Source organism: Pagrus pagrus (assembly GCF_965226575.1).
Source record: "Pagrus pagrus genome assembly, chromosome: 10".
In the NCBI taxonomy this organism is placed as follows: Eukaryota; Metazoa; Chordata; class Actinopteri; order Spariformes; family Sparidae; genus Pagrus; species Pagrus pagrus.
The window spans coordinates 23,751,075-23,778,656 of NC_140194.1; the positions used below are offsets into that span (position 1 = coordinate 23,751,075).

The following is a 27,582-nucleotide window of genomic DNA, read 5'->3' on the forward strand; positions in this document are numbered from 1 at the left end:
GCTCAAAAACACATCAGTTTTCTCATTCTGTCCAGTGCTGCAGCTCTGTGTTCCCTCTCTGTCTGAGACGCTCTCTTTTAGCTCCTGTCTCTTTAATGCCCCTCCCCCCATCACCCAGTCTGATCCGATTGGTCAGCTGATACACGCCTGACCCAGTACCCTCACTGTGTCTCTGGTCAGCTGTGATGTGTTTTCAGCCTCCAGTTCACTCCACTTTTACTATGATTATAGGCATAAATAATGAGAATGTATGACATGGTGAGGCGTTTCAGGAGCAGTGTTTTCTGTGGGAGAGAGGAGCTCCCGTTGGCGTTCAAGACTATTTACATGCACAAGAACCTATATAACACACTGAAGGAAAGGGAAACCAATGAAGAAGGATAATAGGTCTCCTTTGACTTATCCAGTTGTGTTCGCCTGTAATGGGAACCTACACCACCCTACATTAAAATAACATTAACTTACAGTGTGAGACACTATAACATCTCTGTTTGTGACTGAATCAGTCAATTAAGTAGGTCAGTATGGATGCCTTTGTGCTACTGCACAAACAGTACAGTATGTTTACTTCATAACAACATCAAGACATTTAATGATAATCCTCAGATATAATAAAAGATCAGTCTTTTCTACCTGGCATACAGGTACACTGGACCATGCGGTATTCAGTTTAACCAGTAGCCTTTTGATGGCTGGACAGTGGTGTATTATTGAAGCTTTTGTGTTGATGCTGTATTGTTTTACTGGGCGGTCTCTTGATTGTCAGCTGGAGGCCAGGGGTAGGGAGGGTGGGCTTGAATGGTGTGTGTGCATGTTTGTGTGTGTGTGTGTGTGTGTGTGTGTGTGTGTGTGTGTGTGTGTGTGTGTGTGTGTGTGTGTGTGTATGTGTGTGCTGACGTGGACCTTCTGTGATGACATTCAGTTGCATGACTGGTGTGGCAGGGGGGACAGGGAGAGGAGAGCAAAAGAGAAAAAGAAACTGAAAGAGCCACACAGATCGATTCAAGGAGGATATATTCAACAGACACGTCCAGAAACTAAAAAAAATAGCAAAGAAAAAACAAAATCAGAGACGAGGTGAGATTGTGTCGACAAGGAACGACAGAGACAGTTTGACCGAGTGAAATGGAATCAAAGAGACTGAGACAAACCTGGGATTATCAGTAACGGATCATCAGAAGAGGAGTTTCTCAAACATGGACTAGTCTGGGAGTCTGATACGCACACACACACGCACACCTTCCACACACACTCTCACACACACACACACACACCCTCCACACACTCACACACACTCACATACACTTGGTTTCCTGTTGTGAGCCGTGGACAGGTGTCAGTATGCAGGAGTCTCCAGGTGCCATGGGTGTAGATGGAAGCTACGCCAGCAATGTTCCTGCCTTTCTCACTAAGCTGTGGACCCTGGTGGAGGATCCAGATACCAACCACCTCATCTGCTGGAGCGCTGTGAGTCTGGCCTCAGAACACACTGTACATGATGCTGTAGTAACTTTGAGTGGAGTGTCATTTCAGTTTACCAAGAAAGAGTAAGGACTATGTCCTCGAAACCATCACGGTCTTCTTCACTGAACACATTCGAGTGCGTATTGCCTACCAGTTGTTCTCTGTTTAGAAACAGGCCATTTTCAGGATTAGTAAGTGTTTCTGTATCACACAAGTTAAAAATAAGTTTTGACTCGGCACCAAGCAATTTCTTATTTCACAACCTGAAAAGGAAGGCTGACAAGAGAATATAGTATATCAAACAATAAACTTTATGAGAATAATACATTAAAAATAAGACTGGGGTTATAGACTTGGCTAGGCTAGCTAACTAACCACTTTAACTGCCAGTTTAGTCTAGCTAGCTAGCTTGTTTGTAGCTCCCCAACAAAAATGGTACTTCAACACCTGTTTAGCTAGCATTAGCATAAAGTGTTTGCTAATGACCCCCAGAGAGCAAGAAAATAACTACCAGCAGGTGTTGTTAAATCTTTTACTACATTGACGTGTAAATACAATATAATAGGCTATAAATCAGTGACACAAGACAGTTCATAAAGTGAATAAAGATGATGTGTTAAAGCAGGGAACCAGCTGGCCTGTGCTTTTAGGCCGGGTATCAGCGCTGCTGCCCTGGTGGTGTAGTCCTGGTAAATGTGGTCTTTAGCACACAGAGAAGAAGCCGAGAACAGAAGAATGCTTCTCAAATCTGTTAAAAGTACCAATACTAAGCGGTCTTGTAACAACGTTTTGTTTTTTTTAATGAGTAGAAGGTGAAAGTCACCCATACGAATAGTATTTGAGTAAAAATCATTTATTAAATGTACGTAGCCTATCAAAAGTAATTTTCTGGCAAAAATGCACTTAAGTATTAAAAGTAAATGTAAATTCTTCCTTTATTTACATGTATGTACATACTGTAGGGATCAACCTATATCAAATCTGATATTTACCATTTTTTTGGAATCAGTGTTTTTTATTTTATTTTATAGGCATTAAAAAATATAAAAAATGCATTTAAAATGTGCTGCTTTGGCTCTGATAGAGCACATTATCTGTAAAGTCACTATACTTCACTTAGTTATCAAATCAAAGTAGTGGAATAGAAAGAATAAAGTTTGCCTCCAAACTGTAGTGCATTGGAAGTAGGAAGTATTAGAAAATGGAAATACTCAAGTGAAGTACCTTGAAATTGTACTTGAGAACAGCATTAGAGTAGTTATATTCCATCACTGCTGATAAGTAGTCTATTAGAAGTAAAGTACTCTATATGCAGAAAAATGGCTGCTGTCATTAAACATGTGTATTACATTAGTAAATGTACTGTACTGATGTGAAAGTATGTATTCATGGAGCTGGTCAAGCTAGAGCTAGTTAATCGCTAATGAATTACTTTATTTGCTACTATATACTATGTATGTTTTGCTTTGTTTTGTTTTGTTTTACCTGTGGGCCCCGACTAAACAATGACATTTTTGTAAGATGTCCCAAAAAGAAATCCTGCTTCTTAAATCCTATTATCCTAAATCCTATTACATTAAGAATTTTACAGTAATGAGCTATCCTAATACATACATAAAACGTCTTCTTTGTCAGGTTGTGAGGATTAAGCCAGGGATCTGTTTTGGTATTAAAAATGCATTCTGATGACCACACTTTTATACTCTGCTGTCATTTTTGACCTTTGACTCTTGACAAGTGGCTACATTTTAGCTGCTTTCAGCAACTAGAGGTACCAATGATTGTTTAATCCTTTTACATGAAGAAAAATAAATCATTTTCTATGTGTTATGAATCTCTGTATGATAGAAAACAGAGACCATCGGTGGCTTTCTATGTGTTTTCCTCTGTAATCAGGAAGAGGACAGCTTCTCTGCTCTCCTTCGTAGGGACACAAACACACAAACAGATGCTGTCCAGTCCCATGACATCTGTGGTTAGAGTGCAGCGTCAGCTGTTGCATTGTCAGGCTATTAATCGGCAAGTGTGCGTCACTACATACAAGAGAACAGCAACGTCTTATTTCAATTGTCTAAACTTAGTGAATTTCACACCTGTTGTGCAAATGGTTTTGCTAAATTCAACTACCGCAGTTGCTTAGTGAGAGTGGGAGAGAGAGCATGACTAATCATCACTCACCATGGGAGAGAGAGAGAGTTTGTTTCATTAGCTGACTGAGCTGAATGGAAATGCTGTGGAAAATATGTTACCACTTTACAGAAATCCTTACATCATGAAGGTAGTAACCGGTGGGTGAGCCATGTTCATGACAGCGTTCACTGACGAACTCTGGTTTTGTGTCTGGTAGCAGTTTTAAAGGTGTTAAAATAGAGATGCTGTCATTATATTCTCAGCCCTTATACCAGTAATAGTGTCACCGTACATATAGTGTTGATTAAGAAAGGAAATGGTGACACAACTCTACAAATGACCACAAAATGTCTTCAAGTTATGACCTTTAATCCTGTTTTTTGGGTTGCGAGTCGTATTATCTTATAGCATATATGACAGCTAAATCAGATAATCTCTGCAGTGTTTGTGATCAGTGGGAGAATGCAGTCAACCACAGCGTGGGGAGAGGCCAGACAAATTTTTCTCCATTTAACAGGGTCAGACTTTCATTTTAACTGCCACCTTAAAAGCTTAAGAAAAGTTTAAAAACTCAAAAGTTGTTGGATTTGGTTTTGTTTTTGTACCATCTGAATCTCAGCAAATGTCTTCCTTGGAAGAGAAGAACCGTATCCACCACAGTAAATTATGCTTTCATCTAAATTATAAGAAGCGTGATCCTAGTTATGCCACGCTTTGTAAACTGTCACTTCCCCGTCTATCAAAACCAAATTAAAATAAACAGCAGGTTGGCACACAGTTTTCAACAACTCTTCCGTCTCTGACACAGCTGGAAACTCATTCCGGGTACATTTGACAAGTTACAGACTCAAAACAACATGAAACTTTAGTCCTGTTCATTAACGAGTGATTCATTTGATGTCGGACTGATTTTCTGCACCACTGAGAGGTGTTGACATCTGAAAGTTTGTGTTTTCAGTCCCACTGAGCAACAGTAATGAGAAACAGCCGATGTGTAACGAGACAAGTCAAGTTTTAAGCTGATTATGGATGTAAATCCATAATCAGAATGTACTGAATAGAAAAAAGCTTTGACTGCATTAATCATTTATCAGCTGTGGGTGTGCTCTCTCTTATCTTGTTTCCTCTCTCTACACTGTATGAAATGCTGTTTATGAACTCTTCATATCAACTACTCTCTATTTCAGACTGGGACCAGTTTCCATGTGTTTGACCAGGGGCGCTTTGCCAAGGAAGTTCTGCCAAAGTACTTTAAACACAATAATATGGCGAGCTTCGTCCGACAGCTCAACATGTGTGAGTACACTTCTTCTTCTTCTTTTTCTTCTTCTTTTTCTTTTTCTTTTTCTTTTTCTTTTTCTTTTTCTTCTTTTTCTTCTTCTTCTTCTTCTTCTTCTTCTTCTCTCAATTACAGTATGTAATTACACTTTATGTATGTGTGTGTTTTTGCTGTTATATGTGTGTGTTTAGATGGTTTCCGTAAGGTGGTGAACATTGAGCAGAGCGGTCTGGTGAAGCCTGAGAGAGATGATACAGAGTTCCAACATCTGTACTTCCTCCAGGGACATGAACACATGCTGGAACACATCAAGAGGAAGGTATGGAAAAATGCACACAAAGTTGAGGTCTCAAAGTCAAACTGTCTTTAAAGTGCACGTGTAAATGATGCATATAAAGGATGCCCTCATCTTAGCAGTACTACACTATATTTATTTTGAAACGTGTTTACACAGTAAATCCAGCTACTTTCCAAGGATAAAGAGGCTTTCCTCAAAGTCAAGGTTAAAATATCTCAACCAGGGCTCAGTTTGGTACACAAGCATGGATCACAGAGTCAAGTCAATTTTAAAACCCCAACTCAATCTGTACTGCATATGACCCTTTCTATTCTTAGACCCTCAGAGCAACACGACTAAGAGGCTAAAGTCATGCTAGTGGCTCTGTGAGAGTGGCAGAGAGGACTCAGACACATTCACATGACGTTAGAGGCACTGATGTTTGGTTAATCATAGTCAGCAGTTGTCCATGTGGACGTTTTCCCATCTTTAAAAGAGAGCTCCTCTGTCTGACCTCCAGTCTCTGGAGAGAGGTGAAAGAGCCATGCGGAGTATCAAATTAAACCCAGCAGTAATTACATGCTAGATTATGATTGAAATGACCAAATTCCATGATTGTTTGCATTATAATCAGGAGAAATGCACCATCTAATAAAATAATTTCAAAAAAATCAAATGAAATCAAAATCATCTACAGAGCTTGTAGAAAGTTGCAGAATAAAAGCATCTCTTTCCCTTAAAAAACCTAACAATAATGATTGTGAATTAATATTTTTTTTAAAATTGTTGGGTCCAAAACGATTGTTTTATTTATCTCTGTGTCAGAATTCTGACAGTTGGTTTCAGCCATTATCAGCCATTGGTATAACTCCGTTGGTATCATGTGGTATCTGTGTTTCGTCAGCATCAAGAATCAGTAGTTGTCACTTTAAAAGAAAAAGCAAAACGCAAAAATGTCTGCGTTCTACAGTAAATGTTGCTAACACTAGCTGGCATTAGCAACATTAGTGTTTGCTTGCTAGCGTTAGCAGCGTTAACATTTGCCAGCTTGTGTTAGCAACATTAGCCAGTGCGACAAACTGGCAACCACATGAGGGGGCAGATGATTCAAATGTACCACATTTCCTGACCTAAAACCACAAATGTCAACCTCATGGTGGCACAAGATGAAAAGGGGATCATCAAACTCATAATTGTTCATCATCTGGAGACAGTGAACGTTGGTTACATGCTGGTATTCCGACATCCCAAAAGTCCGACATACCGCCATTCCGACATGTCACCATTCCGACATACCACTATTCCGACATGCTAACGTCCCGGCATTCCGACAAAGTTAATAATCCGCAACCCATAACCCTAACCCTAACCCTAACCCTTTTAAAAGATGTGTCGGAATGGCAAGACATTTAAAAAAGAAATAAATACCATTCCGACCTTAGGAGGCAAAAAATGTCGGAATGATGGGATGTTTCATTAAAGGTTTAAGTGTTGCCATTCCGACAATTAGGGCCTAATGTCGGAATGGCGTTATGTCGGAATGGCGGTTGCCTCCCATGAACGTCGACTCTAAACTTTATCTTTCGACCCAATAAGTGTTGAGACCAAAGTGACAAACTGACACTGCCATCCCTAAAACGTCTACTGAGGTCTCTGCTCCCAAACACAGCAGAGGCAATGTGTGGCTGTACATATTATATCTGTGTAACTCTCTGAATGTGGCTGTACTGTGTGTGTGTTTGTATGTGTGTTCAGGTATCCATAGTGAAGAGTGAGGAGACCAAAGTTCGTCAGGAGGACCTCAGTAAACTGCTGTATGAAGTTCAGCTTCTCAGAACACAACAGGACAACATGGAGTGTCAGATGCAGGACATGAAACAGTGAGTAGAGACGTTTTGTGTGTGTGTGCCGGTGCCCCACAACCCCCTTTACCTGCTGTTGGTGTGGACTGACACCAGCACAGTGATGGTTTAATATGCAACATGATCTCTTTTTGTTTCTCTGTGTGTTTGCTGTTCTGTTGAAGAAGCTGGTTCAATTTTTTTTGCGTTACTGGAAAAACAATTATCGTCAAAAGCACTCAACCCACAACTCTTCCAGTGAAGTGACTAAGCAGCCATCTGAACCAGACAAAGCAGGATACTTGCCCTGGAGCCTCAGATCCTCAGGGACCATTAATGTCCTGCGTTCAATTTATGTCAGTTGGTTGTATGTTTTTGTTGTTAACTGCAGTGTGTTTAGGAATCTGCAAAGCTAGTAGAGTATAGATAATGGACTTTATGAGGCATGCTCAATGTGAACTTTAAAGTGATGGAGTACATACCCACTGCAGAGAGAGCAAGTGAGGGGTGGGGATCAAAAGGGGCCCAACAATACATTTTGCCCCTGGGCCCCCTAACACTTTAATGAGGCTCTGGTGTAAAGGTTATATAAATACAAATTGAAATTCTTAGGTCAGGTCAATTTGACATTTGACAGTAATTGCAGCAGTAGTAGGTTGGTGCACAAAATAACTGACAAAACAATTCTCGATATGTTTGCTTTGACAGTTAAATTCATAGCACGACTATATGGACAACTCTGTAAGGCTAAATAATAATGAAAACCACATGGCCTTAAAACTCAAAAATACAAAATCTTGTTCCATCCTTTGTTAAGAAAAAAATATGAGAGGACCATATCAGCCGTCTATTATTCCTCCGGCTAAGTGGGAACAAATCACCCCGTGGATGGACTGACTTTTTCTCTAGAGGCTATTGTTGCTGAAAATAGCTGCTGTGCGTCTATTGTGTGGTGGAGCTGCTTTGTGCTCAGTATTGTTTGCTAATGAGAGGAGAGAATGTTCACCTGCTCACCTGACTAACACACACACACACACTCACACCAATAACGGCATTCTTAGAAAGGATGACCAGATGTGGGCCGTGCATGCAGGCGAGGACAATGCTCTTAGAAAATATTCCAGGACAGACACATCTTGCCAACTCATTTGTGTGTGTGTGTGTGTGTGTGTGTGTGTGTGTGTGTGTGTGTGTGTGTGTGTGTGTGTTTCTACATTGCAGTCAACATGGACAAAGAGCAGAGATGATGGTTACATGCTATGAAATCTAACCTAGCGTGTACAAAGCTTCTCCCTCTAACAAAGATTGACAGGCTTTGCTCTTTAGTTCTGCGCTGCCATAATTACTATTACTATAATGTTTTAGTCCGTTCCTCTTTAACTACTTTATCTTAAGCCCTTTTCTCAGAACCACCATCGTTTCCATCCCGCTTGAGCTTGCAGGCCTGTTTACAGACTACAATCTTTCTGCTGGAGACGAGTGGCAGGGGAATAACTCGAAAATATTAAATATGCAGATGAATGTTACACAACATTTACCACATATCATGTCAGTGCACCCAGGGGGCACACGTGATCAAAATTCTCCATTTCTAAAAGAGATAGAGTGTATTGAGTTGCTGCAAAAGCAACCCAATCACCAGAATAAATGTTAACGTACATTTCTGCAAACCACGGATTTGTTGAAACTTTACCTCTCTTTTAGTTAATTGTTCTTATTCTATGTTGTGACAATGCTGTCATTATGATACGGTTAGGTTTAGGTACAAATACCACCTGGTTTGGGTTAGGAAAAGATCACATTTTGGCTCAAAACAACTGGTTTTTGTTGCCACAAACAGAGCTGGAGAGGTCTCGAGGTCTGTGGTCACTGGCTGGTTGTAACTCCATCACCATCGCCTCCACCTCGAGATATAAAATTAAGCTAAGATATGTTGATAAAGGTTCTCAGTCATCCAGGTCATGGTAAATCTAGGTGCTGTATTGTAGGTAACTGGACTTGTTTCAGTGTCTTGAAGACGTTTCACCTCTCATCCAAGAGGCTTCTTCAGTTCTAACTAACTGGAGATGTAAGCTAAGAGACAGGTAATGCAAACGTGATATAACACGTCTGTAATAATGTCAATATTAACGTTAACTGCCAGCATTTTACTCTGGCAACTGGGCTGTTAAATGCTGCACAGCAAGAGAGAGAGCGCTCACAACTGATCTTCCTGTTAATGACACGATCTCTCTCCTCCTTAGTTCCCTCTGAAAGTCCAGACACTTTGCATTACATTGTGAGGGTTGGACCGTACATACACAACCTGTGCCAGATAAAACATGATAAACCTTTTGAGGTGACCTTTCAGTGGAGAAAACCTTATGCAGGGCCACATACGCTGCCCAACAGACTAGATAATGAGTTGTCATCTATCAAAGTGATTCTCGATTCGAAACCTGATTCTGGATTGAATGAATAAAAAAGGGGGCATTTTTTTGTAAATGAATTACAAGACAACCCCAGTGTGTGCGCTGTATATTGTCTGCATGCAAAATACGTTCCGCCTTTTTTGTTCTGTCAACATCACGTTATGAAAAAACATTTAGAAAATCGATTTTTGACATTTGTGAATTGATTCCGAATCTCAACATCCCTACCGAACATGATTTTGTTTACTTTGTCATCTTCCTCCTCCTGTTTGTAGGCAAAACGAAGTGCTGTGGAGAGAGGTGGTCTCGCTGAGGCAGAACCACACGCAGCAACAGAAAGTTATGAACAAGGTCAGTGTGTGTGTGTTTTTGTACCATTAACAAAAAGTCATATCTGTGTCAAAATGCTCACAGGAGGAACTCGTACATTCATCGATGCTGTCTTCAGTGTGCGCTGAATGTTTATGGGTATGTCTATTCAAACTTGTAAAAAACATTTACAGTACATTAGGCCATGCAGTTAAAAGTCTTTCAGAAAATTAACAACAGTGGTAGAAAGTAGCTAAGTATATTTACTCAAGTACAGTTTTAAGGAACTTTATCTACAGTACTTAACTTAAATATTTTAGATTTTACTTTACTACATTTCAGTGACCTTTTTTTGTCACTACATTTATTTAACAGCAAAAGCTATTGATTTTTTTGATTTTACACAAAAAACATACAGACAGACAAATCTATAAAATATTATGCATTATTAAAGATTAAAGGCCCTGCATACACACACAAGTGTTTTAACCTACGGGATTTACATAAAGTCACTGTCTATTAACATGAAGGATAAAGTTGTGATTTGTCCTGCAATAAAACCATAAGGAGATGGAGAAAATGCACTACTTGCATGGACACTTTTACTTAAGATTCTTTAAGCACACTTTGTTGGTTACGTAAAGGTACACTTTGCGTTTTTGGGAAGGCATTTTAATCAGAAGAGAAAAATTTTCATTGACTGACATTTTTTTTTTATGCCTAAACAAACTAAATAAACAAACTCTCTTTGTTTTCATGACTGAATAAACTGAATAAACAAACTGACCTTAAAGGACAACACAATTTCATACTGTTTTACTTTGTTTATATGTAGCGGGAACCTTTCTAGCTTCAAACAGAGTTCTGGGACCTTATTTTCCTCTGAGAACAGCTTATTTATTCAGTTATGGAAAGAAAGATATTTTTGAGTTTGTGTTATTACCTCATTAATATTGTAAATATTGAAATTCAGAGTTTGAGAGTCTTTTCCAAAACAACATTGTGCCCCTTTAAGTTAACTTTAACTTTTACATTTGTTTTTTACAGTAGTATACAGTGGCACTCCCTTAGACCTGTACACACTTTATGTGTAAAATGGGTCGAGTTTCCCTTTAAGTAAAGGATCTGAATACTTGTAAGTAAGTAAGCAACAATTCTTTACACAGTAAAGAGCAAATTATTGAACACATGAGTTTTCATGACTTGTATAGTCCACTCTTATACCAGTGTGTATATCTTACTGGACTGGCACTTAAAGCATCAGTGCTCCCGTCTTGGAACTTCCCCAGCATAGTTGATCCACAAATGACCAAGTTTATAAAACCATAAACTGTATGTTATTATTGACTCCCAGCTGTTTAACACAGTTAGTGAGAGCGTGTTTTCTGTGTGTGTGTGTGTGTGTGTGTGTGTGTGTGTGTGTGTGTGTGTGTGTGTGTGTGTGTGAGGAGGATGCTGATTCATGCTGTGCTTTTTCTCTCTTTGCCAGCTGATTCAGTTTCTGTTCAGCCAGATGCAGTCCAACACACCCAGCACTGTGGGCCTAAAGAGAAAGCTGTGAGTACATGCACGTGCGTGCACACAAACACACACACATACACATACACAGAGCAGAGCAATCAACAAAAGTGAGACAAACAGGGCCACAGTGGGGCAGAGGGAAGGGCTGGCTCAGCTGACAAACTGAACAATCTAACTCAACAAGCACTGTGAATGGAGACAAGTGCTGAATCAGTCAGTCAGACACACACACACACACACACACACACACATACACACATTCACACACAGTGAAGGCAGAGCAGAGTGCGTGACCCTGGTACAGCCTATGTGTGTAAAATGCTGGTTCAGCTCTGCTGCTGAGTGTGAACAAGGCCGACATGAGAAAGGGAAGGCATGCTGGAACACAAAAGTGCTATAGAAACGTGTATTTCAGGGTCAGTGTGCTACCTGGCAAAGGTGCAGTTTTGCCCCATGTTTTAATGATAGTCACGAATCACCTTCTGGCTGTCATACTCTCCCTGATTGACCACCATCTGTCTTTAGCCTCCACCCACTGAGTCATGAGTCACCCATCCCTTCACCCTGCCCCTTCATTTCCTGTCACATCTCCCCATCCACCGTCCAAAAAGGCAAAAAATTAAATACTCATCAGATCTATCTTGTTTTATACTTTAAAGGATAAGTTCACCCAAAAATTAAAATCCAGTGATTATCTACTCACCCTCATGCTGATTGAAGTCAGGCAAGTGTTTCATAGTCCACAAAACCTTTCTGGAGCTTCACAGCAAAACAGTGTTGCACTCTTCTCTTAAACAACTGAAGTAGCTCGGGACTTGTTTTAAAACGCAAAGAATCGATGGAAATAAAAACATAAAATGGCTCCATATAGCTCATCTAGCGTAATCCAACCTTCAGGAACCCCTGAGATCCCAAATTGATTTGAAAAGACAATATGTACGTCCTTGACACGAGGCCGAGCTCATGCAACCACCCCAGACGGGGTGTGCGCTGACGCTTTCAGCTTGCACCTACAGTGAAGATTTTCAGAAACTTGGAATATGCTTGACGAGCTGAATGGAGCCATTTTATCATTTTCATTTGTTTTGTGGTGTTTTTTTTTTTTTTTTACATTTTTAAACAAGTCCCCACCCACTTCAGTTGTTTAGGAGAATGCTGCTACATTGTTTTGTCTGTGAAGCTCCAGAAATGTTTTTGTGGACTACAAACCTCACCTGACTTTCCCTCAGCATGGGGGTGAGTACAGAATCAGTTTTTTGAATTTTCATTTTTGGGTGAACTTACCCTTTATGAATAGATTATGTCAAAACATTTGAACTTAACTCTTAATTTGCAGTGTACAATTACCACAAAAACACAAAAAGAAGCAGACGTTATCAGGTAATGAGGTTTCAAAAATGTTGTCATGCATTCGAAATTATGCGACTGAAATTCAGCATAAGTGGTGACATACACTGGAGAAGATGAGGCAGATGTAGGCAGAATAAACATAAAACTCTGACATTTGTTCCATTCAGCACCCTCACAACCAGGAGAAATGCAAAATGTAAAAACTAAACAGATGTCTACCCAACACAGCTTCCCTCTGTAACAGTTAATTTACGACTCTAGTGAAGATACCCTGCTGTCTTTGAGTGCGTAGAGCTGTTATGATTCTGTAGAGCTGTTGTGACTCCAGATGTGTAACTGATTGAAAACTAATGTGCCCTCCAGGCCCCTGATGTTGGACGATGGCTCTCCCAGCCCTCCTGCCTCCAAGTTCAGCCATAGTCACCCAATGGAGCCCATGCACGAACCCTTCTACATCCAGTCGGTGAGGAAAAAATGTGAAAATCATACACCTAATGTGCTAACCACTTACCAAGTCCAGTAAGCATGCATTAAATTAGTAAAATTATCTTAATCATTATTAAGGCATTATTATTATGGCACATTTTGTCGGGGACTGTACAGTAATCAATCATAAACTACTGAGCTGCTGACCTTTCACATTCAGCACAAACAGCGCTGGCAGCCACACTGCAGTAAACATCAACTCTGAAGTTACTGGCCGGCCTTTCTTGCTCTCCTGCTCGGCCATGTTGGGATTATAAATTTATGTTTGAAGCCAGTTGATTTAGTGCAGCCCACTCCAAATACAGAAGTAATGACTTTCTTCACCAGTTCAAGACATTTATTTCAATGTAAATTTAAAGTGTACTCACCACATGGCACATCCACTCCATCATAGGGAATATGTGGACATAAATATACTTTAACCTGCTGCCACCAGTCTAGCTGTTATGTTGGTTCACCACTAGAGGGAAGCAGCGTGCAGTGATTTCCACCGCTGTTAGATGTGATTCATGTGAGTGGACATTATTCCAGGCTTACAAGTTTTTCTAGTTATTGCACATTTTATATGCCATATTATTTTTATATAGTAAAAAGAATTCCCAAAACTCAACTCAACTTAATATGTGCATGTTCCTCAAGGCAGTATAGTGCTGTAAATGTGTAATGTTAAATCATCAACAACTTTATTCATCCTAAATACGCAGCCAGACGGAAAAAGTGTTGGCAAAAGAGAGTTTTTACCAAGAGCAAAACCCCCTTCAAATTCCTCTCCTCTTCTCCCTCAGCCATCCAGTGATACTGCCTCTTGCTCTACTAGTGGACTGACAGGAGGACCAATCATATCAGATGTTACTGACATGTCTCAGGCCAGCATGACCCTCCAGATGCAGCCTGATGAGACCAGGTGAGTGATGTACAGTATATATAAAACTTGCTGTTTCGCATTTTAGAAGTTACCCACCTGCAGTCAGCTCTAGGAAGTAACTAAATGAATTGATAAAAATGGAGCTGATGAGAATGCATGTTAATTAAAACAGTCTGTCTATTGGGTTTTTAAGAAGAGGTAATGTAAACATTACAATGGATACCAGCCAACTAAACATTTTTTCATCAAGATCCATACATTATTCCCTGAGAAATTAACGACAATGTTGAAACACAGCCTATCTCGCAATGTTAAAGAAAACCAAGGGTGATCTGCATCAAACGTAAATAGGGTCTATTCTGGGCTGAGACCCATCCCCCATCCAAGTTTCGTGAAAGTCAGTTTGGTAGTTTTTGTGTCGTGCTGCTATCAAACCAACAGACAAATGGACACGGGTGAAATCATAACCAACTGGGCTGTGTCACTGTCCCTTCATTGGTACTTCCGCCCAAAATGTCAATTAAAATCCATGAACTGATTGAGTTTCTGGCTGGTGGCAAGCAAAATCAGACCAGGCCTGCAACTTGATCAGTTGGTCAGTAGGCGTTGTTTCTGATTGACATTTTGGGCGGAAGTAAAAAAAGTCTCTTGCTGTAAACAGAGTTTGAAACAGTAGTCTTGAGAAAGTGTATTGAGAGCAGTTTATACTGTGTGTAATGAGGCAGTTTGGGTGTTGATGCATCAAACTAAACGCAGGCTTAATAGACATAGAGATGTTGTGAGTTTCAACCGTGCTCTCACGTCAACACGACTGGCTGATGTCTTTCCCGGATTGGCTGCTTTAAAGCAGACAATTGGCTTTTGGGGCTAAGGGGCAGGATATGTGTCACACATTTTCTATTCAAAATGCTTTGAGTGGTTCTGTCTCCTTTCTTACAACATCTGTGGTAGCACTTCTTTTAACTGACAGTATTTAACTCTACCCACAGGGAGAAGTGCATGATGCTCATCAAAGAGGAGCCTGTGAGTCCAGGAGTGAGAGGAGCAGGGAAAGGAGGCAGCGTAGGGGGAGGAGAGACCGTAGCGTTGACCTCCTCCTGTGAGGTGTGCTCCTCAGAACCTCCGGTCCTCCCCGTCGCAATGGTTCAGTCCGTTCTTGAGGGGAGGGGCTCCATGGCCTCGATGATGGAGAGGAGGAGTAAGAGACCTGCCCTGGACAGGTAGGTGCACACACACAGTCAAAGTGAGTAGTGAGCAAGTGACCCTGTGTGTCTGTGTTTATACATCACATATATATTACTTGTGTGTGTGCAGAGTGGAGGTTTCAGACGCCGTGGAGAATGTGGACATGAGCCTGGAAGAGCTTCAGCAGCTGCTGCTCAGGAGCCATCAGCAGAGTACTGTGGAAGCCGGAGCCAGCGCTGTCATGGATGTCAGTAGATCTGGATTGTACATAGACACACACACATACACACATACACACACACACACACACACACACACACACTGACAGACAAGTTGTTTAACTGCACTTCAAACTGGTAGTTGTATCTGTCACTGCTTATACAGCACAGGGCCACCAATGAGCTGAACAGTTCCTTCACACTGACCTTCATGAATACATTGTCTCTCTCTGTCTCTCTGTAGCCCTTCAGTTTAAGCCTGCCTCTGACAGAGTGGAACTTCACAGAGATGGAGTCCAACCTCAAATCAGTAAGTCATGCAATGTGACAGCTGTACAAGCACAGAGGAGGATGATGCCCTAATATCACACTCTTACTTTTCTTATTGATAAAAAGCTGTAAACGCAACATTCACATCAGTGTATTAAGTTGACACATGTAGCAAACAGTTGCCTATTTACTCATCCAATAGACACGGAGCAACATTAGCATTCATTTGGAGTTTTAATTGTTGAATGTACAAACACTCACTTTCCTTTGAGCGCTGTTTTATGTGTTCATCAACTCCGGAGGAACATGACTTTCACTTTAGCTGCTAAATGCTTCATGGCTAGTCTCAGACTTTGTCTGACTGCTGTTTGGTGCTGAGCAGATAGTTATTAGTGGGTTTTTTTTAGAGCTGTTTTGCTGAAGACAGATTGATGACTTCAAACAGAAAAGTTATGAGCCATAAAACCAAAACAATAAGCTGAAAGATGCTATAATGCTCTGTTGAGCAGAGGGGTACTGCAGATGTAGGTAATGATTCTTGGCTTTGACACATTTCACATTACACGGCCATTTGATTTATAATTAAAATATTGATTACAGGCAGTGCCTAATTTGTAAATCAAAAGGTCCAAGAACACAGACGGGGTGCTGATTCATTTTAGTAGTGTGGACAGCATTGCACCTCGCACCTACACACACACATCTTAACTTAACCATACTCATTTGATCATTTCACAGCACACACACACCCTTACTTGTGGGGTTTAGGGTGATCACGTGCCAAAATGTTTAGACACTCAAAAGCATAAACCACATGCCATCTTAGCTTGTGTTTCGTGCAGGAAAACTCACAGCTTTAATTACGCTTCAGGCATCACCGGGTGACACGACCACTCCTCCTCTCTCTTTTTAAATCCGATTTAAATGCCTGCAAAATCTGCAAAAAAGCAGTTTTACACAATATTACACAGAATTTACAGTAATACTTTTCAGTGTAAGGCGTGGCGTTGCACTGCGTTTTCCAATAACTACACTAGATTGTCCAGTTGCACATGCAGCCCTGTTCCACCGGCACAGCACATTGTTTTGCAAGACATCCTTTTCCAAGGCATTGGCCACACCTGTAGTGAGGAGTCTCAGTGTAATCGGCTGCTGAGGCAAAACATCAACATCAACAGAAGCCTGTCTGATCCGCTGTTTGCATAAATACAATATGGTTAATTATGTATACAACACTTTCAACAGTGTGCAGAAAAGCTGGCAGAGATTTGCTGCCAAACGAAAAGAGTTCTTCTTGTCACAGCTCACATAAGAGTCAGTTCTGAAGCTGAGGATTATGTCAAATTATACAATGTGACTCTTACTAGATTCAGGATCTGGTGTATACAGTTGCATCCCTCACTCCTCTTCACAGTTTGTACCTCCAATGTCAGAGCCCGCTGCTGAAACTCCATGCTAGCAAAGTAACCAATAATGTAACTGAAGTGTAATTTTCTGGCCACCTGGCATTGAAAAGACAGGATGGTGAGGCTGTGTCTGTCAGGACACACTGTGGATCTTACAGTATGTAGTCTGTATCGTGACTCACCTTGTGAAAAGCTCTCTACCGTCAGCAGCTGTCGCAGGAAGAGAACATAACAGCCTCATAGTAAACAGTACCTCTCCAAATATCTTTTGCATCTGTATTTTAAAGACTGCATTCAACAGTTGAAGTGGTGAGGAGTTCAAATCAACAATACTTGTTTGCTTGATAAGCCATATGAAATTTGTCCTCATTAGTGACCATGGACGTCAGACAGCAGCTAATTCCAAAGTACTGATTATACTGTTGCAACATGAAAAAGTGTGTTGCAAGACAATCGCTGAACTGTCTTGACCTCATCATCATGAAAATGTTGTCACAAGAGAGGTTCCTTTTTCAAGACAAGTGTTTGCTGATTGGAGAATATCTCTGTCAGTGCACTGCAGTACCAAACTGTGAGGAGGACAACTGCTTCGAAAGACATGAAGTAAATCTACCAGTGGCTTATCTTGCTTTACTTGTTCATGTTCATGAGGAGACAATGTCGTTTATGAGGCTGTTAACAGAAGGCAAGTATGTCACAATGACTGAAGTGGTCTGTGAGGGAGCGAGGATTTCAGGATAGTCCATCGCTGAGACTTGATTGATTGTACAATCCATTCAAGCAGAAAAAGAATATCAACCATTCAGGGCAACAAAGAGAAATGTAAAAAGACAGTAGACACAAGACAAGTTGTGGTTTTACCTTCCGGAGCAACACAAGTGTTCTCATCCACCAGCTTTTATGTGCATTTTCAAAAAACACTGTAATTTCACATAAATAGTCAATATTCACATAACAGTAGTGGATAGAAACATGCATTATTTCTCATTGTCTCTAAAAGATGCATACAGTTTGGAGGGAAAGTTGACTCATTTTTTGACCTGTTGCACTGACTTCCTGCGACCAGTAGGTTGCCAAGAAATAGTTTCTAGCACATGTCGGCACATGTTTAGTTGTTGTTTCCCCCCTTTCCCTTAAGAGGCAGTTGGATTTGTGATCATGAGATTGAGATCAGGCAAGAATCCATCTTGCCCCGCTTCAAGTTATGCCCTCGTGTCCAAACCACAGTGGTTTGCACCGATCAGCATTCTATGAAGAACTACTGTGGTTTAGGTGTCACGACATCAAGAGAAGTGAAAACAACAATAAGGCTTCTAAAGAGGTTAGCATAGATGCTGCAGAAAGAGGAAAGAGGAACAAAGAAGGCTCCTCTGCAGAGTGGCTCTTTTACTACGTCATATGGTTCGTTGATCTGATTGGTTGAAGTTAGCCCTTGTTGTACTGTGATAGACTGATGGTTCATCAGGTTAGTTTCCCCTTACTGCCAGTCTTTATGCTAAACAAAGGTAATTGTCTCCTGGCTTTAGATGCATAGTTCATAGTTCAAGCAAACATAAGAGTGGTGTCAATCTTGTCTTGGCAAAAAAGTTTCCAAAATGTCAAACTGTTCCTTTAAGGATATGCGAGGCACAACTGCTGGAGGAGAATTGCACCAACCAGAGAGATGTTTCACAACCTGAAAATCATAAATTGTTCTCAATAATAACTTCTTAATAGAGCATTGGTAGATGTTTTATTAACTATTGGAACGTCCTCAGTGCCACTTCCTGTCGAACACCATAAATACTCACTCGCCTGATTTTCACTTGAGTCTTAAAATTCCCTAAACTGTTCATTGATCTCTCCTTCGTCCTTTTCCACAGTGCACATATCTGACAGAGAGAACGTTTCACTATATGGGAAATGCTGTTTTTAGAGTCCTCCTTGTAATTCTTTACTTTTTGTGACTGTTTCTGTTAAGGTGAATCATAACATATCAACAGCTGTTGCATACCAAGAAATAGTCATTATCCTCCACCATCCGATGCTGTAGTTATCCTCCTAAAAGGCACATCTCTTGATGCTTACTGCAGTATCTTATCTAAAGGAGATCGCGTCTCTCCTCTCTCTCTGTTTGGTTCTGTTTGTGCAGCTGACAGTCACTACTACTCCCAGTAATTAGAGAGTGCTGCAGGTTTTTCCACCTCCGCTCACAGTCTGCGTGTGCCTTGTTTACCCCATGTTTTAGAAATTCGTCATACTTTCCGAGCTATTTACCCAAAGATGTTCAGCAACCATCTTTAGGAGCGTCTGCACTACTTGAAGGTCTTTTTTTTTGCTCATGAGGGAAAATCTGATATGGGAGGCAAGAACTGCAGCACACTGGTGCTTTCACTAAATATATATCCGAGTCTCATTAAAACTTCCTCCTTCCTCTGGCTGACTGTATACACTGAATATTACTCAGACTTTTCTGTGTTTGGTCTCTCTCTCAAGTGGTTAATTCACAGGCAATTATTTCCATCACTATCCTCTATTCTCTCTGTCCACAGTTCTTACTCTACGGACAAATCCTAATGTACTTTTTTTTCTTCCTCATGTTCCCTGCTTGTGCTGCCCTTCTCTCTCTCCTTCATTACCATTTCTCTTTCACGTTGGCTTCCTCTCTGTTGCCTCACTAGGCTACACTTCCTTCAGAGAGAAGATATTCACACAGAGAACTGTTAACTTATTTATGTAGTTTAACAGAACCAACTTAATGCAAGACGATGTGGTGGTTAAAACAGAGGAATTTTTCAAATTTGTGTTAAAGTTGCAATATGTAAGAATTCATTCATTCAACAGTCAAATTCATACTCAAAACAATAGGGGGCAGCATATAACTGGCTACTGCTAACTGCTACTAACTCTACCTGCCAACTGAAGCTGCCATTAGCTAGTTAGCTCACCACTAGGAGAGGAGCTTTGGACCGAGACGGGCAGGGGCTAGCTGGTTAGCATGCTAACTTCAGTAGTTATTTCTGCAACACAACACATAGACGTCATAATGTCAAAACTGTTATTTCTGCACATTCTGTTGATAATTTTAGTTACTTTTTGAATGTTTTTGACTTAGATTCTTACATATTGCACCTTAAACATCCTTGACAGATGATCACAACCAGGGCTCAGCCTCTATATTAACAACAAAGCAGAACAAAAGTGCTGAACCAGGGTCAGTTATTGAACTTGATATTGTAACTCCTAACTCTAACATATAAAAGCAATAGGTGCAAGCGTTCTTCATTTGTTATAAAATTAAGGCTTTGACGTTAAAGTACTGCATGTGTGTTTTCTCCTTCACAGTACATGTTCCAGAACCAGGAAGCAGAGGCTTTTCCAGCTACTGGCTGTGAGGAACAGTGATCGACCACTATGCTGTGGACTGTCCTTTCTGAAGTAGAAGGTAACGATCCTGTGTCTTCATCTGGTAGTGAAGTGGTCAGTAGTCAAACAGGTGGAGGACACACTAGTCTTCCAGTGCTAAGTCATTACAGGATAAGGCTGGTATATATTTTTGTTAATGTCAACAAATACTATGAAAATACCAAAACAATGACTTTAGAGTTGTCTTTAAATAGTACTCAATTCTAAATAATGTCTGGCTTTAAATACATTAGGACTCCCACCTGCCTGTGGCACCCAGCCCATTACTTCTGACCAGAGACATAAATCTATAAATAATCAGGAGCTGATTGGCAGAGAATCCAGCAAGCTTATTTCCAGGACAACAGAGTTTAGCAAAATATGTCAGTGCCATGGAACCAAGCAAACATCATGCAGGTGCATTTTGAAGAGATGTACTGTAGGCATATGGCAGGTCTACAGATTTAATGATTATTTTTTATAAACATTAAAGGGTATGTTCATATTTTTTCCAAGTCCATCTCAATACAATACTCTTTACCACATGTATGTAGAGAGTTTTTAGTTGATGTGATCATTCATTTTGTCCATACTAGCCATTAAGTGATTCCTTCCTAACTTAACTACACTAAAACAAGGACACAGTCGTCCACAGTCATTGTTTACTGAAGTAACTTGAGTCTTGTCTGAGACAGACAAATCCAATCATTATCAAATTAAGACTTTTAGTATGAAACACCCACTTTATATTTTTTCTAGTCAGTGTTTCCTTGCAGAGCCACAGCAGAGGGATGCAGTCTGCCAGTCACATGTACTGTAGGTTTGTTTGCCACGACTGCAGGGCAGAGATACCCACTGGATTTGACTGACTCAGCTGACAGCTTTAGCAACAATTTAGCTTTTGTTGAACTTTGAACATCCCAGTCGAATAAAAGAGAGCCTTTATAAATCTAACGCAGTTCATTTGTGTTTGGTGTTTGGTGTGTTTGGTGCACTTCACTCCAATAATAACCATTTCAGAAACAAAAGCAGGGAAATCACTTCTGAGGACTGTAACTCCATTACATAACTTAGTTAGTAGCTACACAAACTTAGAAGAAAAAATAAGTTCTGCTTGTTACATTTGAAAGGTCATTTCGAAATGAGGTCTTTTTTCAAGGAAATAACAAAATAAAATCCAAAAAACAATATTTACACAAGAACTTAACACATATTAGCCATGAAATCAACTATTTATGAGTGTCATTGGATGTTTTTGGAGTGTAGTTTCATTAGGAAGGGATCATTTTACTACCAATATGTATATAAGAGAAAATTACAGAAACCAGTAACTATTGTATGTAACACAGATATCCTTAAAATTAAATTGCATTTAACTTGTACCTGAGTGTGCAATTATGGTTCCTTACTGAGAGTAGAAAACTGTACCCCCACGTATCCTTGCTGATGAAAACACGGTAAAAAAGTTACAGGTGAATGAGTACACTGTTGTTTTCCTCAGCTCCAATCCCCCATGTGTAAATACGGAGGTGCTGTGTTTGCCTACGGACTGTCATCTCTTCTCATTTCTCTCCTCAGGCAACAGAAGCTGCTCTTCCCCTCATTATTCCACTCTGCATCAGTTTGATCCCACGGCACTGCCAGGCTGTATCTTACACATGACTTTATTTTCTTTCTTAACATCCACATACCTACAAAATGCAGCAACGACAAAGCCTGTATGCTTATATTACCTGGTCAGCTGACTGCCAGTGGGCCTGTGAGTGACCAGCTCTGTGGGCACGACCGCTGCCTGCACAAAGAAAGACGCTGGTCTGAGATTTTCATAGTTACCTAAACAAACAAGAGTGTTATGACATGATTACATCTAGACTCCAATATTAAGCCAGCTGGATGCAGACAGTGCATTCTTGGCTCCAGCACTTTAGTCTTTGTGTGAGAGGGAGTTCCTGCTTGTGGAAGTGACTTTTTCTTCCTGTATAAAGAATCTATTACGGATGTACAAATGAATATTTTTATTATTTTATCCTTATTACAAAAATACTGTATTTGTATCCAAGAGAAAACTTTGGCAAAAAAAAAAAAAAAAAGTCGCTGTGAAAAAACATATTTGGAGGCAATGTAGCATATTGTATATTAGCAGTTATGTGAATATTTTCATTCTGTGTACAAGGGTGTAGAAAATTCAAGGGCTCCTCATGTACTTCAATGCATTTCAAACCCTGATAAATGTGTTGAGGTAGATCAGAGGTGAGTTAGCCTTCTGTGATATGAAAGCAAAGATATGGATTCAAGCCACTCGTAAAATCCATTAGGAAAGCTTTGGTTTTTTGAAGCACATCATGCTAGGAGGTTTCACACACCCATCTAATGTATCTTTGCACAGGCCTGATATGTAGCCAGAGACTTAGAGTTCCTTCTCTTCTGTCCATTTAAATGTGAAGTTTAAAGGAAATATTAAAGGATAGACTTCTCATTTGACAAGACCATGAACACCACTGCATTTTTGCACAATCTGTTCCACTAGTTATATATAGTTATGACAGCAGGTCATTTATTTTCTGTTTGTAGATGACCAACACTTTGTTGCTCTACACATGCATGTCTAAAGAGATACTGGCCTCAATAACAGGGTTGTTTTTTTTTTTTCAAAAACTCAAAGGCAAAATTTGACATGAGGTCTTTGAATGTCAATACTGTTTTCATTTTGAAACAAAGGCCACATGTTGACTTAAGACTTGAGTGTGCATAGAACGTAGGAACCCTGATAAACAGTCAAGACAGTGGGATGCTGCTTTTAATACTTTGTAAAAAACACAAAAAAAGACAGAAAAAAAAAAAAAGAAAAAGAAAACTCAACTGTCCAGGAGCCAGTCTTTAAAAAGATTTCATTATGGTTGGCTGCATTCAATTAAATGTATGGTGGGGTGGTTACTTGAGAATTGAATCTGTTATAAAACCATGAATACCTGCTCAAAAATGCATATTATTTCTTTGGATTACTAAAAATAAATAAAAACTGATAATTGAATTTAAAATTTGATGTAAAATATTGAAGTCTCCATCACTGGTTGCAGGCAACAGTTTAATGGTAAACTTAGAGCTCAGTATTCTTCTGGGAAACTACCTGGAGATAAGTTGAATCGTGCAATACTGTACAGATCTGTGAGAACTCACAAAATTGCAATACATGGATGACCATAGGAATGTAGGAAACAGCAACTATGAGTGGTGGACTGGAAGACACCATAGTAAGATGCACTGCAGAAGGACAATGTTAGCCTGGGAGACTTAAAGCTGCACTAGCTCTTTTTTACACTGAGTCGGACAAAAGCCTCCACTTGTAGTAACAGTAGTAACAGAGGCACATGCTAGCAATAGCTACGGTGGCTGCGCATGTAGCTACAACATAACCCGCTAACACAAAACAATAAATGCAGCGATAAAGGAGAAATTTGCAGGATATGGCCAGAATTTAAGTTTAAAACATTTAATAAATGAATTAACATTAACAACAGGGTGTGAAGAAACAGTGTTGATGTTGATACTGTGTTGCAGAGATGCCTACGGAAGTAAGCATGCTAAGTTAGCACACCATATATATATATATATATATACAGTATATCTATATATATATATATAGATATACAGTATATCTATATATATATATATATATATATATATATATATATATATATAGTCTAATAAGTTAAGAAAAAAAGTCACAAAATGTCAAGAATGGAAAAATTAAAATATTAAATATTAATATTAAAAATATAACCGTACACCAAGTTTCTCTCTTTTACTGAGCTAAGAGGAGCTTAACTCATTATTAAATCATCAATTCACAGAGTAATGGGCCTTTCAGACAGACTGCTGTTTGTGCTACTTACTAACGTGGGCTAATCGCTACAGCCAAAGTTAGCTACAGCAAAGTGTAGTAAGTCCAATATACTGAGCAGCAGTTAGTGGTTATGCTGCCCCCTATAGTTTCGGAGCTAACTTCAAATTCTGGCCATTACTTACAAATTACACGTTTAAGAATGCAAGTCAGACTAAAGGGATTTGAACCAATGACAAGCCAATGAGCAACTCCATCGACAGAGCAAAGGCAAAAAATCAGGGCGGTTATTTGCATTAGTATTTTTTTTAAAGGGCTAAGCATTGCATTTTCTTGATGATGTACCTGCGTAATTTTTTGTGTACAACCACTACTACTTATATTGACTGCTATAACTTTCTAATTATCAATATTATAACTACTGAATTCATAATAACTTTGCATCTAGATTTGGAAGAGTGTGATTCTGCTAAAGTTGGAGAAGAAATTTCTCTGACAAAGACGTGATTGCAATTAAGGTTTTCACGTCTGCATCAAGAGGAAGAAAGTGAAATACCCTAAGAAGGACTAGCTGGAATGACTGATGGAAGTGGTATTGTGTAGGTTTACATAACATTTTGAATCTGCCCAATTAAAAAAGCTAATGCAAACTGCCCCCTGCCAGGCTAACATTACCGTGACAGACTTTCCTTCCTCAGTGCATACTTCGGGAAGAAGGGAGAAAAAGCAAGCTGTGGTGTATAACAAGTGAAATTGCACTAAAAATCACAGTTGTATGATATTTGAGAGTATACAGTACATTTTAGACATAGCATTTATTCTTGTTCCTCATGATAATATGAGTGTTAATGATTTTTTTTTTCAAGGAGTGATGAATACATACATTCAGTTGCTGTTGTGTTCTTAATTTATTCTGTTTTCCATTTTAATCATTTGCACTGGAAATGAACAGATGTGTGTTCAAATGACATTTATGCTTGTCAGGATTGCAGATAGATAAGGAAGTATTTTTGTTAACTGAGTGAAAAAAAACCTCTGCTGTAACAAAGCCTTGCATTCCAAAAGCACTTCTGCACTACGAACGGACGACAGTACATCAACACATGAATACGTGTGTCACGTGCAAATACACAAAAAAAAGGCAGCAAAGCAGCCTTTCTTGTTACAACAAAGTGCACCTGCTGTCAGTGACGACACACGGGCGATCATAGTGCTTAGATGCTTTTGAAAGTGGGCCACATCCTGCTAAAAATGTGAATTGTTTTTAATGGTTTTTTGCAAAGACTAAAGTGTATTGTTACAGAGAGTCAAAGAATTGAGCATGTATTACATTACTGTGTATGAAATATTTAAGTTGTTAAAACAAATAAAAGTGAAATAAAGCAGACTAAGAGCAATTTTGGTTACTTTCTTTGAATTAGAGCTTGAATTGCTGTCCTGGTGCGACCTACTGAACAATAGATAAACCAATACTCCAAACAGCAGTTGTCCAGCTTAGCGGCTGGCAGAGCGGGTCTGGCAAGCTTTTGATTTGTCCACATGATGAAGTGATGTACATGGGGCTGTAGTGAGCTACGATCTAATACCACCCTGTTACTGTTTTTTCCAGAACATCATAATTAATGTTGCTCCAGGACCATCATTGAAACTGACCAACACGCTTTTGCAATGTCATACTGCAGCTTTGCCACTCAGGAAAAAGACTGTAAAGACAAGCCTGTAGGAGAAGTTACCCTGAGAGAAAAATTGTTGTGGCCAAGATCCGGCCCACACCAAACGTGTCGTTCATTTGGCCTACATACCACGTGAAATGATGGCTCTTGGGCGCTTCACTCTTGTTTGCCAGATCTGAGCCACAAGCATGGTCACATGTGAGTCAAGAGTACAGGGAACCAGATCTGCTTGTGGCTCGGATCTAAATGTAGTGAAAGGGTCTATTTGAACCCAAATCATGTTTTCCTAATCCTGGAAAGGTAACGTGCAGTTACGTTAATCAGTGCATCAGATGACTGATCACATAATGCTTTGTTTTCATTTGTGATTTCATTTCGCTTGCGATGCAAAACATCACCAGCAGAAACACTGGAACCCATCCCTGCACCTGCAGGCTATTATAACTACCCAAAACAGCCCAAACTCAGTTGCAGGACAGTTTCTTCACGTGAAAAAGTTTCCTCATTATGTATGTTTTTTGTCCCCCACTGTTTAAGCCAAGTTGGCGCCACTGACTAAGACTAAATTTAAATATAGCTGAGAAAATGAACATTAAAGCTGCACTATGTATTTTTGGGCAAAGAAATTTTAATCAGAAGAGAAAGATCTTCATTGAAGGTTTCTTTAAGCCTTAACAAACTAAATAAACAAACTCTTTTCGTTTTCATGACTGAATAAACTGAATAAACAAACTGACCTTAAATGACAACACAGTTTCATACTGTTTTACTTTGTTTATATGTGGCGGACCCTGCCATCTTTCTAGCTTCAAACAGTGTTCTGGGACCTTATTTTCCTCTGAGAACAGCTTGTTAATTCAGTCATGGAAAAATATATTTTTTATTTTTACCTAGTTAATATTGTAAATATCAAAATTCTGAGTTTGAATTTATTCTCTAAAACTATGTAGCGCCCCTTTAAGCAGAAGATTCATAGATGGATAGATGTCTGTGTTTCATACTTTGCTTTGCTTTGTCCACTTCTGCCAGTTTTATTTCCTTCTCTCATTCTTTTATTCCATTAATTGCGTTTTCATTTTATTTACATTGCCTCTGCATAAAGCTCCAATGTGCAAAACCCTTTTTTGAGTACCACTGCAGAAATAAAGCTATTATCTCCACATGACGTCTGTGGACGTACAAAAGATGCTGAGGTGGGGTCATCTGTAACAACCAGCAAACAACAGCTGAAAAAAAAATGTCTACACAAAATGTGGCTTTCATTTAAGAATGCCAAATATCTTTTGTCCTCCTTGTGGCAACGACTATAATTTAGAAACTTGTTTACCAGCTTGTTTTAGAAAGATGGATCTGCCAGTGTGTACGTGCGCTTCTTGAAATTCCAAGCACATATGCTCCGTGTTTAAATATGAATAAGGTTATCAAATGTGTATGTGAGGGCTTTTCACACTACGTATTCTGAGTCCTGGTCTTAAGAGTTGACCCTGGGATAACTTAGCACCTTTACACACACACATAGTTAACCCAGGGTTAACCTAAGACCGGGGCTTTATGTTTCACACAGCTTCTACATGGATTCCACAGGATCTCTTTGCCAGTCTGTTCACCCCTCGTGTTCATGAGCTCTGGGTAGTGACCGAAAAAATGAGACTGCAGATACAAGCAGCCGGAA

General features: G+C 39.7%; 1 protein-coding gene across 1 annotated transcript; it reads left to right on the forward strand.

Moving 5' to 3' along the window:
* Window positions 1-1,341: 1,341 nt before the first annotated feature.
* hsf4 (heat shock transcription factor 4) lies at window positions 1,342-22,299 on the forward strand (the record flags this gene model as incomplete). Its single annotated transcript, XM_084364011.1, has 13 exons — window positions 1,342-1,467; window positions 4,782-4,890; window positions 5,065-5,192; window positions 6,906-7,030; window positions 9,678-9,753; window positions 11,201-11,268; window positions 12,946-13,045; window positions 13,854-13,972; window positions 14,923-15,153; window positions 15,248-15,365; window positions 15,581-15,646; window positions 20,337-20,436; window positions 21,975-22,299. 12 exons carry the CDS (start codon window positions 1,342-1,344, stop codon window positions 20,394-20,396), a joined length of 1,326 nt encoding a protein of 441 aa, XP_084220137.1. The 3' UTR covers window positions 20,397-20,436; window positions 21,975-22,299.
* Between the last annotated feature and the right edge of the window lie 5,283 nt (window positions 22,300-27,582).